Source organism: Cyprinodon variegatus, unplaced genomic scaffold, assembly GCF_000732505.1.
Source record: "Cyprinodon variegatus isolate N-32 unplaced genomic scaffold, C_variegatus-1.0 Scaffold229, whole genome shotgun sequence".
NCBI classification, from domain to species: Eukaryota; Metazoa; Chordata; class Actinopteri; order Cyprinodontiformes; family Cyprinodontidae; genus Cyprinodon; species Cyprinodon variegatus.
This window is the reverse complement of record NW_015150682.1, coordinates 785,035-798,674: the sequence shown is the minus strand read 5'-3', so window position 1 is coordinate 798,674 and position 13,640 is coordinate 785,035. Positions and strand designations below refer to the sequence as shown.

Genomic DNA, 13,640 nt, shown 5'->3' with positions numbered 1-13,640 from the left:
GGTAAAGAAATACACTCATGTAATATGTTTCAAACCGCAGTAAAGATCTTAAAAGAACGACGTATTTGAGTATTTTATTTTTTACACTACAACTTGGAATTATGGGTAATCCAGAGCGTAGATAAGCATCTACGTGAAATTAGTTTTTGCATATGGCAAGCCAAGAATGCCACTATTCGCATCTAATTACCACGCTAAGATTGAAATTAACCCACTAAAAACATCTGTAATTAGATGCGAATAGTGGCATTCTTGGCTTGCCATACTTGTAACTTGGGATGACACCAATGAACAGTGATGTTTGATCATATACTACTGAGAATTGCATAATTGTATCATCTTGGCCGATTTATGGAACTGAACCTTTACCAGGTGTTATAGCTACTTCATATGGGGCCCACCCATATAAGGTTGCTTATGGCCCTTTTTTTGCGTCGTTACGCCCTTGAATATGTTTGACAATATCCAAAATGGATCCTAATAAAAAATAACATCCTAAAAACAAAGTTTATATTGCTTTTCTTTATTTGTTTTTGTTTTCATCCATGATAAAGATGAAGCTGAACCATGACAATGCGCGATGCGCGCGTCTGACGTAAAGGCAGGCGGAGGAGAAAACAGACAACCTCCAACACACTGTGAGATACATGAGGGGGGAGGATTTATATAGAAATATAAGGGAGAGAGAGAGAAAAGGTTGTTTTCAGCAGACTGAGGCAGAGCGGCGGGGTGAGGATGCACAATAGAGCATCTCAGTGTTTAATTGCGGATTAGAGGAGGAGGAGAGAGAACAAGGAGGAGACGCTCTTTATTATTAGGGGAGAAGCAGAGGAAGAGGGGGGGAGTGAGGAGACGAAGAAGGAACAGACCGTGGAGGGGGGGAACGGGAGCGAGGAGGACACCGACACCGACGGTCGGCTCGCCGGCGTCGCTCGGATGCTGTTGTCGACCCGCACGCGCCGACGATGCGGCCCCACTGCTGGGTGATGGTGGCGGGGATCCTTTCACTCCTCAGCCCGGAGAGAGCCCTCGGAGCGCCGCAGAGGGAAGGTGAGCAAAGTCGGAGAAAGGAAGGATGGATGGATGAGGGGGTTGGTGGTGAGAAAAAAAAAAACTGTCAGCGATGCCTGAAAAAAAGAAAAAGAAAGACAGAGAATAAAGGGGGTGGGAGGATTCAGTCAGGTATGGATAATAAAAGGCCTCCTCTCATTAAATACAGTAATATCATCTAGTTTACCTGAGTCATTTCTTCCAGTTATTATTATTATTATTATTATTATTACAGGAGGGGAGCTGATTGGGTGATGGGTAGGGTACCATATTTACATGCACTGATGAAAATATTTGCAGGGTGTTGCGATTCAGGGCCCTTGCACCGACTGCAAGGAGATTGCAAAGCTAAAAATCATGAGCCAGGTCAGCATTTGAGTGCAAAACATCCCCAGCTTGGAGATCATACCTCTAACCTATTAACCACTGGTGGCATCTTTATTATTGCTCTCAGTGCGCCCCCTTCGAGCTGCAGTCTGTTGTGTTTGTGTGATGTGTGCAGTCATTGTATGGTGGTGTATTGTTTTGATAAATGCTGGCCCAGGAGCTGGAGGAAAAAAAAAAAGGCCCTGTGTTGGGTCCCTATTTATATGCAGTGTCTGTCTGGTCATCTGTCTGGGGAAAGATGAGAAGAATAGCGCTGCTCAGGAACTGTGCGTCAAGACAGGAGCCACCAGTTTGTGGTTTTATTTTTGTTGGGTAGTGCATGTCCTCTGAGGGACCACACAGTCAGAAGCTGCTTGTTTTGAAGGCTTTCTATGCGCTACATCTTGTTTTATCTCAGTGGAATCCAGTGTAGGCTACTCACATGTCTTTTAATAGCAGCAGAGACAAACCAGCCCACATTGGACTCAAATGCTGATAGTTTTCTCAGTTTACAACATATCAATAAAAGGCAGGTTTAAAAAAAAAAAAGAGCTGTAGCAGTTTTCATGCCAAGTGGAAATATTTGGGTCGTTAGATTATCAAGAAAATGCTTTAAAATTGATGTATTCTGTGTTTACACTTTGGTGACCTTGTGGAGGAATGTATTGTTGAATTTTAATGAGGAACTCAGACATTGAAACTGGGACAATTTGATGAAGGACAGATGTTATGATTTATGATTTATATGACCTCTGGTATCTTATTTATCACATTTCTAATGTTTAAATATATAGTGTTTTGTACCAATTGTCTGCTGAAATGTGTTTTTATCTGCACATGAGTTGCATACTGTCATGTTTAAAGCTGATATTTGAAAAATGCATTGCTTTATTATTCATACCTGTTGATTTGCATTTCATTCCATCAGAACAAGAAACTTCAACACATTTTACTGGAACTATATGTGAGAGAAGTATAACTTAATTGTGAAGTGGAAGAAAAACTGTATGGTTTACAATTAGGGATTTAAGAATTTGCCGTCATTTGTTTTAACTCCCTCTTGAGTCAATAGTTTTCAGATAAGCCCTTAACAGGGTTGCACAGCTTAGATTTGTTTAGCACAGATTTACAACTGGAATTTGGTCTCGCCTTTGACTGGGCCATTTTAACACAGACATTTTCCTCCAGTATTTAGCTGCATCCATCTTTCCATCAACATCGGTCCCTTCCCTGATGAGGAAAAGCCTCCCCACAGCAATGTGTTGCCACTACCGTGCACTGCTGATGTGCTTAGTCAGTCTTCCAACATACATTTGGATTTAATCCTGATCTCATCTGACGAGAATAACTTTTTCAACATGTTAACCACATCTTTTTCTCCATATTTCTGGTGTGCTCAAAGTATCCGCAATTAATAATAATTGTTGTATCAACAATTCACCCACCTTAGCACTGCATAAATGCAGCTTCTCCATACAAAATCATGGGTCTTTTGGCTGCTGCTCTGCTTTTCAATTGCAGCACACTCCTCCCATTTTTGACAGGCTGACTAGTTTTGTGTGATGTTTAAACTTGTAATCTGGTTTTATAATCTAACCATACCTTAAGGTTATCCATAACTTTCTGAGTTCATTTGGTCTTCAAAGGCTTTATTTGGTTCTCTTCGGATCTCTAAAAACCACATGGGGCCTTCACAGAGTCGCTGGTTAAAATGGAGTTAATTTAAAGGTATTATAGTGACATAGGCTGAACTTTGAGGAAACAAATATTTTTTTTCTTCTTCCACAATACAATTATGCCCCAGTTTGCGTCGGCCTGTCATAAAATGCCATTAAAATGTGCTGAAGTTGGTGGTTTAGGGTGACAAAGCGTTATCTTTACAGATGACCAGTTTATGGGGTAATGATACCTTGTCAAGCAGCGGAATTAACAATAAACACGATGTTTCCCACTTTTAGTGTGTTAGTCAGGCTCTTGATGTTTAGAGTTATAAATGTTATCTATTTTTGTTATTTTCTTTGATTTTTGAAAAGAGAGTTGAAATAAAATCAACCAAGAATACCTGAAAGGTATTTAACCTCATTGCCCTGCCAATTTTCTTTTCTGCAGATGGTTCACTTCCCACTATCATCTTCATTGAGGTACAAATATCACATGTCCCAATTCCTCTGTCTTTAACCTGAGTAGTAAACCTTCCTGACTGAGTAATTATATTCCAGTTTCCAACCCCTTCTCCTTTATTTTATTTTATAGAAATGTTAACTCCAGCGACCCTACCCTTGCTTCTTAACCGTGTTTCCTGAGTGGAATGCCATTTCCGATATCTACCTTTTCCCTTTGCTTACTCTCCTTACTGGAATGGTATTTTTTTTCCACCTTCAAACTTTAATTACAGTCTCTGTTTCCCCTCTTTTTACTGATTCAGACAATGATTTAATTTGTTTTCTTGCTTCCCGCTCCTGATACCAGCTGTCCATTGGGATTTTCCTGAGTGTCCCAAAAACAGCAGCTAAGACTATGCTCCAATGGCTAAACACAGCACTTGTGTAAAAAATATTTTTACACTTTTGTGGTTCAGTGAATTTTAAGTTTTTCTTACTCTCCCTCTGGCCGCCCTACTAGATGTACTGAGACAACATCTCAAAAAGTTTGAATATCATGAAATGTTAAGTGTTCTTTGAGACTCATTTCAGAAAATGAAATTTATTATACAGATTTATAACAGATAGAGTTAAGTATTTAAAGTTTTTTTTTAATTATATTTTTGATGGTTATAGCTTATAGATAACCAAAATCTTTAATTATGTGTGCTTAAAAAATATTCAAAATACTATGAACAAGTCAACTTTGAAAAGTAATGTTGTCAAACCCTAATAAGCTTAATACCTCAACACTACAAAGGTTTCCCAAACCTCTAATTGGTCTCTCACTCTGAGTCGATGGGATTCACAATCATTAGGAAGAGTTTTATCTTTATTGGTGACCAGAAAGCAATCACTGACACCCTCTTTAAGGAGGGTTAGCCTCAAAAGGTTCCCGCTAGCATACCCGGAGAAGTTGAGTGGAAGGAAGAAGTGTCGTAGTGTTGACCTCTTTGTCGAGATGACTGTCAGGCAAAACCCATGCCAGAATTTCAGGGAAATGACAGTGAATCATTTTGCATAGACCGATCCTAAACATGGGCCTCATCGTCTGATATTGGTTGCATTTTCTTAATCTTATTTGGAAATAAAAGCCCAAGAGTTTCCAAGGAAAAGTGGAGAGGAAGAGAAGCTGTGTGGTTTGAAGTTTCCACAATCTGTGTTTTATAAAGTCCACAGTCGACTCCATGCTTCAGTCTGCTGAAAAGATTTATGAAGATACAGATTTCATTTTCCAGCAGGACAAAAGGTACCAAAATCTGCTTCAGTGACCATGCTGACAACCTCAGCTAATCTGATCCAAACCCAACAATACAGATGATCACAAGATCAATATCAAATAATCTGGACTTCCATAACATTTTACAGGCTGATCTGCTCCATGCCACCCTGCAATGAATCATGCAGAATGTTAGTGGATAGAAAGGAACTTACTTTTAAAACCTGGCATTTCTGTTTTGAATATCCTTGTTAAATGACCTTATGTGCTATTCCATTTTTTAGGGCTCTGAATTTTGGGTTTCCATGACCTGTAAGCCGCTCTTCTCAATAATACAGTTAATAAAGCCTTGAAATATTTACGCTATAATCATTTCATTTTCTGAAATAAGTAACAACAAAATATTAAAACTTTTTGTGATAAACACATCTTTTTTAATGTACCTAGAACCCCCATTTACTTTAAAGTTTTCTTCTCTTATGTTTTTATTTCTGTCCAGTTTCTCAGACCAGGGCAGAGTCCCTCTCTCCTCCACCATATGTCATCATCCTCATCTCCTGCTCGGGGCTCGTCTCTTTCGTTCTGCTGCTCCTCACCTGTCTTTGCTGTAAGAGAGGAGGCGTGGGGTTCAATGTAAGTCTTCAAGATGTAAGAGATTTATCCACCTCTCTGCTTTTTTTGTGCATGCCACTGACATTTACTGCATGACGAGTTACAACAGGGGTAAAGAAAAAAAAAAATCCAACCTCATGGAATAAGATGTTAGTTCAGTCCCTGCAAAGTTTTGATATTTTGACCAGATTGTATTCATGCTTTATGGAGTGCAAGCAATGCCATTTGGTGAGAGAAAAACATTTTCTAGGCTTAAGAGTTAAAAACATATTTATTCTATAACTTAACTACATTTAATTGCATTACGGCTACAGAAATTAAAGTGGTTTAATGGGATCTCATGTGATAGATCAGTTCAAAGGAGTATTTGATTCTGAAGGTAAAGGAAGAGACATTTTAAGTGTGGAATGCATTTGGTTGATATTTAGTAGAAACACCTTCCTTTGTAAGGTGTATTTTTGACAATGTCTCTACCAGCATTGTTTGTATTTTCACCTTTTCCTCCTTTCCAAAATACTTTAAGCTCAGACAGCCTGAATTTGAAGTTAATTTACATATTAAAACCAGAAGTTCTTTAACCTTTTAGAGCAAGTTTCCCATTAGTGAATACAAAGTTATACAGAGCACAACTGGATAAACAAGCCTTTGCAAAGGGAAGTACGAGAGGATTTTTTGAAATAATTGAAATCAGTAAATGTTTTAGATGGAAACTTCAGTACATTGCTTACTGTAATTAGTGCCGATCTCTCCATCCAGGAGTGTACAGGTCTAGGATTAACCTACAGAGGCTGCAACTAACCATTATTTTGCAAATCGATTAATTTGTCACTTATTTTTTCAAATTAGTCGATTAATAATCGGATAGCCAAAGAAGATGTTTTGACAAAATCAAACAGGTGACAATAAGACTTTTCCACTTGAGGAGTACTGCATAGAGCATATTGACAGATGAAAAAGATTATTTTTATCTTAAATGCAAAATATTCATATATTCTTTTTACAATCTTGGTATAATTGCTGCTTTAAGTGGGTTGCTCTGTCAGCTAAAGGCATTTTTTACAGTCTCTATACTCTGGTTAACAATTAATTGGTTACTAAATTAGTTCAATAATTGATTAATCATGATTAATCTGATTAATTGTTTCAGCCCTACTAAGGAGTGCTGCGTACAAAAAACAGCCACGGCAGAGACAGTTTCCCCCTGGAAAAAAATGGAAACTGTGAAACTATAGCATTGCTAAAACTGCTGTGCTCTGCGACGCGGTCCTAGATAAAGCAGAGGACAATAAGTACGACTATTGTAGGAACACTATTTTGGTTGTTTGTGTTTATTACATCTACATGACATTCTATCCCATAATGGTGGATTTTATTCATACAAGGTAAACAGCATTATGCTCTTTGACCAACTAGTTACACTGATACCATCCGACCAGAGCACATAACAGCCAAAAGAAATACATTAAGTTTTATATACCTCAACAAAATATGAAATAGTTGGTGGTATAAATACTTTTAGAGGACAATGTTGTGTAAAAACCCAGTATGTTGTTAACATGGTGTGATTTAACTTTTATGTTCTTTTGACCCAACCAGGAGTTTGACAATACAGATGGAGAGGAATGCTCTGGAGGCTCCAGTCCCATTCAGGAGGACAGCCTGTCATCATGTCCCTCCCTCCCTGAAGTCTACACCTTGCCAGTCAGAGATCGCCCAAACTGTCATGCCCTGCAGAATGGAGCAGGTACACCGTTTTTGGACTCTCCTACTTGTACTTGACCCCTAAAAAAAACAAAGATGCCTACTGTCCTGCTTGTTCAAAACTTCCTCACGGTCCGCTGCCTAAGCCACTGAGGTGGATGCATTAAAGGTCTCAAAGCGAGTGCACAGCCAGGAGCACTGGGCTCCCTGCCTCACATATAAGCGAAGTGGAAACTATGATCCTGGATGCTTCTGCATCAGTGCTCAGTTTGAGCAGCACACATGGGACGTTTGGGCAGACACATTAAGGAGGAATGCATCTTTTTAAAGGCCATGGTGTCAGTCTATTTAAAGAGATGTTTCTTATAAATTTCTTTTGAACCAGATATTTGACCTCTAACATATATAAAACAAGATAAGGAGAAACACCTTTTTTGGTCAAAAGGGTTAGCACTGTTGCCTTGGAGAAAGAACAGACTGGCTTTGAATCCAGACTGGAGCCTTCTGTTGGAGTTCATGTGTTTGTGCATATGGGGATACTTTGGCTTCCTTCCAAACTAACTTGTTAGCTTAATTTTTCTTCATACGTAAATTGCCTGTGTGTGCATGGTACTTTGTCTCTATGTTGCCAGGTGTTGGACTGGTAACCTGCCAAAGTTCTAAGCAGCTTTTTCCTCATTTGCTAACTGGAATAAAAACAGCATCAATGCAATGCAAGTAAATATTAGATGTATAATAGGCAAAATTTTGCATTTGACCTAAAATTAAACAGTAGTTTACATAATTAATTTCTTTATCCTTCCTCTCAATGAGACACAATTTCTTAAAATCTTTAGAAAATGTCATGAGTAATATTCATCCAGGTTTTTCTCAAGATGACTTTGGACTCTCTGTTATTCTCATTAAGGTATAAAGGTGTGAATTACTCTTGACCTGCCATCATTTAATAGAACACAAAAGGAGAGAGTGGACCTGGAGTGTCTATCTTATCTTAACTTATCTTATCGATCTACTAATGCAGTTTTAAGTGCTCCGTTTTCTTTTGTTGTGCCCTTTTTTTTTTTTTTTTTTTAAATCTGATCAATTCAGTTGTGAAATAAAAAGAAAATATTAACTTTTTTGTTACTTAGTAAGTGTTGTACTTTTTCCTTTAAGGTTAATGTTTGAATATAATTTCTTTCTATTATTATCCTAGGATTATGTGCTGTAATGTTTCCCATTATAGAAAAGCCAAATCAGATAAATAAAACATTAACTGTGAACATAAACAGTTTATTTATTGATAAGTTTATTGTTAACAGTATAAATGCCACCAATCACTACAGTGCAGCAAGAAATGAGTTAGAATTTGAATTCAAGAAGCAGAGGGAGTTTTTCATAAACAATCCAAGTTCAGCAGCCATCAATATTCATAGCTCCCTTGATTAAGATCTTTTCCATGATATGTATTTGATTATTGCATATATTTTATTTTAAATGTCTATAATCAGCATTTTAGATTCAGAGCATAAAGATGCAGAAAATTAAGTTCTTGTATCTTTATCTGTTTTTTTCAGATATGCTTTTTTTTTATAAGAGTTACAAAATACAGAAATAATATCAGGTGCTGACCTCCTTTATTTATGTCTTTTTCACAGACTCCAAATCTCAGTGTTTTAAAAGACACGCTTTAAATTACCTCCAGGAGATCGGAAATGGATGGTTTGGAAAGGTAAGAAGACTGCCTTTTAATATACATTTTGAAGTTTTTCATAATCCCCAACATCATCGACTTTGTTCCTCTCCGGTGGGCTCCGGTTTAATCCTGTCCACTGCTTACATTGCAAATCAAAAGTCAGGCAACAGTGTTGATCGGCCGTCTGATCCTGGGCTTTCTTGCATGTTTTTGTCCATCAATCATTTGCAGGTGATCCTGGCTGAAGTGCTGTGTGACTGCGGCTCTTCCCAGGCTGTGGTGAAGGAGCTGCGTGTGAGCGCCAGCCCCCTGGAACAGAGGAAGTTCCTGGCTGAGTCAGAGCCGTACAGGTGGGAGAAGCTGCACAAGATAAAAACAAAAAACAAAATGGGATGTTCTTGTACTGTAGCAGGACATTTTTTTTTTTACAAAAAATAGCCTCTAATTTTGTGGTGTAAAGAAAAATGAGATATTAAATGTATACTAGTAGATTTTTGCACAGTTTTTTTAAAAACCTGCCCTCCCCACTTAAAAAAATGCACATGCACTAACACTGCACCTGCTCCCGAGAGGGAACGCCTATTAAACATGTGCAAGAGCATGCACAAGCCCATTTCTCCTCGTGCACGCTCTGTTTAAAAGTTGCTGTTTGCATCCTTCATACAAGCTTACTTTCAAAAGAAGATTTGCAATTTTTCCACTATGTCAGATTCACCATTGGTAAGTGAAAATGGGGACGAGCACGTAGAACAGCCTTATTTGAACATATCACCAGAATGATTGACAATTAGGAGGACCATTTATTTAGATTATCCACCCGAAAACAGAACATCCTCCTCAATATCTTTAAATACTTGGGTGCTTCAGTGACCATGCTGACCAACCTCAACTAGTCTGATCAAAACCCAACAATACAGATGACCACAAGAGCAACTTTTCAGAAACTTTTAATGCATCCCTGCTCCAACAAACTATGAATCTAAGAAATCGTTACACTAAGGTAGTAATGCAGCTCTTTATCTGGCTTGCAGCAGGCATGCATCTACAGTAAAGTGTATTCCAGGACCAGAACGGCAGACCTCTCCTTTCTTGTGTCCTTATCATTATGAATATAGATCATTTTAGGAAACGCCAGGAAAATCTTTCAAGGAGAGCCAACTTTATATCAGGTTTATCTAATTCACCATAATTGGTGGCATACCGTAAATGAATCCAAGAATACTAAATCAAAATATGCTTAAGAAGAGCACATTGTTGCAGTTATTAATTTTTTGATTTATCTATACATGCTCATAATTTTCTATCACCATCATAGTTGTGAACAATAACATAATTAAACATTTTTTCTTTTCTGTTATTCCTCTTTCAGGAGCCTGAAGCATCCCAACATCCTCCAATGTTTAGGGCAGTGCAGTGAGAGCATCCCCTTTCTCCTGGTTATGGAGTTTTGTCAGCTGGTAAGGGCAAGTGTTAAGATTGAATAAAGCTACAGTAAATATGGGGCGCCATGGGAGATACACTGCTTTTTAAAGTATTCAGGTGGTCACAACTAGATACTTCAAAGTACCTTACAACCCATTAATGTTTTGCAGCATTTTTTACCAGCTCTGTATATTTTTGTGATTTCTTTTCCAAATTGTTCTTTGCAAATTGATTTAATTAGTTGTCACATAAAAAAAAAAAAGAACAAAGAAAACAATCCCACAGCATGTTATGACCACCGCTATGCGTCATTATGGGTTTACCCAAACACATTCTAAATGTAGGCAAAAAAGCATAAATTTTCTTCTAAGCAGAGAACTTTACTTCACACTCGCTGTGACTCTAATTTGACGTCTTATAATTTGTTTCTTGTCCCTCTTTCATAAAAGCAAATTTTATGAAAGTCACAATCTTTGCTTTCTGCAGCTCCTTTTTTAAATCCCCTATTTCTCACACATGTCAGAGTTTTTTCCTTTGATTGATAATTGAGTGAACAATGTTCCTTGGGAAGTTCAATAGTGATTTTTTTTTTTCAAAGCCTTACTCCGTTTTAAATCTATTCCAAATGTACCTAGCAGTTTTCTTGGCGTAATTTGACAAAATTTGAAAAGATATGAAGAAGGATGAATAATTAAGCTGTCCCTTTCATATAAGAAAATAAATAACTTGACTTAAATAGCAGATAATTCCATAAGCTTTATATCTGCCGTATTTTATGTGCAATTTGCTTTTCATCCAGAAGTAGTTAAAAAACATCTTCTTCTACCTTGCATGAGGAATGCTCTGCCGTGTCCTTATCAGGAAAACTGTAGAAGATCTATTGTTTAGGTCGGTTTGTTTTCCTGTTTCTCAGCTAGAACAATCTGTGACTCATTAGCGCAGCCTTAGGAGTGGACTCTCAGGTCAAACAAGGAAACAAGCAGATCAATCCCAATTACAACAGTGAGAGAATCCAAACTGCACTGATGTCCTCTGAAAAAGACTCCTATTCTATGTTTTCTGTGAATATTTTCCATCTGGATTGTATTCTTTTGCTCCTTGCAACACAAATGAATGCTAAAAAGGCTTCAAGATCAATACTAATCCCTGTGTTGCTTTTGATGCCCTGGGATGGAAAATGTCTAAAAATGTATGTTTCTTTACTGCAGGATTCTCTCATACTCAGCATTGCAACAGATTTTTGCTTTGCTTCAAAATGCTCATGTATATAGACAAACTGAGTTGACTAATCCTTCTGCTAGACATAAACTGCTTGTGTTGTACATCTTAGGGTGACCTGAAGCGCTACCTGCGTGCCCAGAGGAAGGCAGATGGAATGACTCCAGACCTGCCAACCAGGGACCTGTTGACTCTTCAGAGGATGGCCTTTGAGATCACATCAGGTCTGCTGCATCTTCACGAAAACAACTACATCCACAGGTCAGTCGGGAATTTAATGTCACCTAGATTTTTTTAAGCAATGCACATAAATGAGAATATCTGATATTTTTCTGTGTTTTGTCTTTAGTGACCTGGCTTTAAGAAACTGCCTTCTGACCTCAGACCTCACTGTCAGAATAGGTGACTACGGTCTCTCGCACAACCACTACAAGGTCTGTTAACCTATATTGGTAGTCCTCTAAAAGTGAACATATTAAACAGTGTAGATAATATATTGGTGCATTTTTTTCTAAAGGAGGATTATTACCTGACTCCAGACAAGCTGTGGATCCCTCTGCGGTGGATTGCTCCTGAGCTGCTGGAAGAATACAGAGGATCTCTGATTGTTACAGACCAAACCAAAACCAGCAATGTGTGGTGGGTTTTTCTTGATATAATACTCAGAAAAAAAACTAACTTGTATGAGACAATTGTTTTGTGAAAAATCCATAGCAGATCCTTCCATATTTACTGGTACCATGGGTAAAGATGCTCAAGAACCCTTAAAATAAATCCAACTTAGTTTGCTCAAGTAGATTTCGAAACAGGAAACTTACTAAAGCTAATTTTTAAAGATGAGCTTTCGAGATCCATGAACTTTCCTCGATATCTTGCTGAAAGCCTATGGTTAAACACAACCTCGGGCCCCTGTCCAGCCTTGTTTTTTTTATGTTATCAACTTTAAACCTTGAAATCATAATCAAATTTTTTATTTGATTAGAGACAGTGTGGGAAATTTGCTTGTCTCTTGTATCCACTTCCTTACACAGAAAAAACAGTACACATTTACCATGTAGGAATAGCATGTTAGCTTGTTTTTTCTCACTTTCAAAAATACTTTGAAAAAAAGTGCTGAATAAATGGAGGTCGGTTGCTGCACAAAATCACTCTGAAGCCCCACTATTAACACCTCTGCTCTTGATTCTTTAATTCCAGTTTTTTTTTTATTGAATAAACATTGCTGAGCTGTTTATTTTATATGAAAAACAAATTGAAGTTCCCCTTCTGTTTTGTAAAAAAAACAAAAAAACGAAACTGTTAGCTTTTAGCCAGCTTTTAGCCAAATTCTTCAAAGAATCATTGATTTGAACTGATTTAACCTCACCCTAATTTAAAATATTAATATAAAGTTTATAAAATAACCTTTTAATTGTCCTAATTTGGAAGTGATCTTGGTGTGGAATAAAATACACGGAAAAAACTAAACAGGTAAATGTTTTGCACTCAAATATCCACAATATCATAAACGCTAAATATTTTGTCTGAAAATTCAAAATGAAAATGTTATATGTTAAACTCATAGCAATTTCTCCATGTTCTCCATCAGCGTTAGGATGTAAAAAGTGAAAGGTACAAGAGCATAAAAAACCAGAAGTTTGGTTTAAAGATCAACAAATACTAAAAGGGGTTCTCAAATCAACAACTGGGAATTCGTGCTCTCCAGACATCAACTTAAATAACAAAAACTAGAATTGTTAATTCATATTAATGCTATTCACCTTATAAGAGACAAAGAACACTCCATTAATTGGACAAAAACAATAGTTTCATAACTGTTGCTCTTTTTATTTAAACATTGCCCTGTTTATAAGTTAGGAGTCAACAATTACTCATTCTCTTCACAGAATTTCTAATCATTTGATGCTTATTTTCTCTTTTTTGTAGGTCTTTGGGGGTAGTGATCTGGGAGCTTTTTGAGTTTGGTGCGCAGCCCCACAGACACCTGAGTGATGAAGAGGTGCTGACCTTTGTCATTAGAGAGCGACAGATCACTCTGGCCCAGCCTAGACTTAAACTTACACATGCAGATTACTGGTTCGTAATTATTTATTTCACCTATCATTTTAATAAATCGGTGCAGCATCAGCCTCATTTACTTATTTATACACACAGATATATATATATATATATATATATATATATATATATATATATATATATATATATATATATATATATATATATATATATATAT

The 13,640-nt window shown here is 37.3% G+C and overlaps 1 protein-coding gene across 2 annotated transcripts in view; it reads left to right on the top strand.

The window, feature by feature from the left end:
- The first annotated feature begins 626 nt into the window (after positions 1 to 626).
- Positions 627 to 13,640, top strand: part of lmtk3 (lemur tyrosine kinase 3) — a 27,331-nt gene continuing 14,317 nt past the window's right edge. The window contains exons 1-10 of one of the 2 annotated variants that reach the window (XM_015381232.1): positions 627 to 1,050; positions 5,276 to 5,409; positions 6,985 to 7,132; positions 8,727 to 8,800; positions 8,996 to 9,114; positions 10,134 to 10,221; positions 11,517 to 11,665; positions 11,754 to 11,838; positions 11,922 to 12,043; positions 13,331 to 13,480. In XM_015381232.1, coding sequence (XP_015236718.1) covers positions 966 to 1,050; positions 5,276 to 5,409; positions 6,985 to 7,132; positions 8,727 to 8,800; positions 8,996 to 9,114; positions 10,134 to 10,221; positions 11,517 to 11,665; positions 11,754 to 11,838; positions 11,922 to 12,043; positions 13,331 to 13,480 — 1,154 coding nt within the window. In that variant the 5' untranslated portion in view covers positions 627 to 965. Of the gene's footprint in view, positions 1,051 to 5,275; positions 5,425 to 6,984; positions 7,133 to 8,726; positions 8,801 to 8,995; positions 9,115 to 10,133; positions 10,222 to 11,516; positions 11,666 to 11,753; positions 11,839 to 11,921; positions 12,044 to 13,330; positions 13,481 to 13,640 lie in introns of both variants that reach the window. The other variant, XM_015381231.1, reaches the window with a different exon arrangement.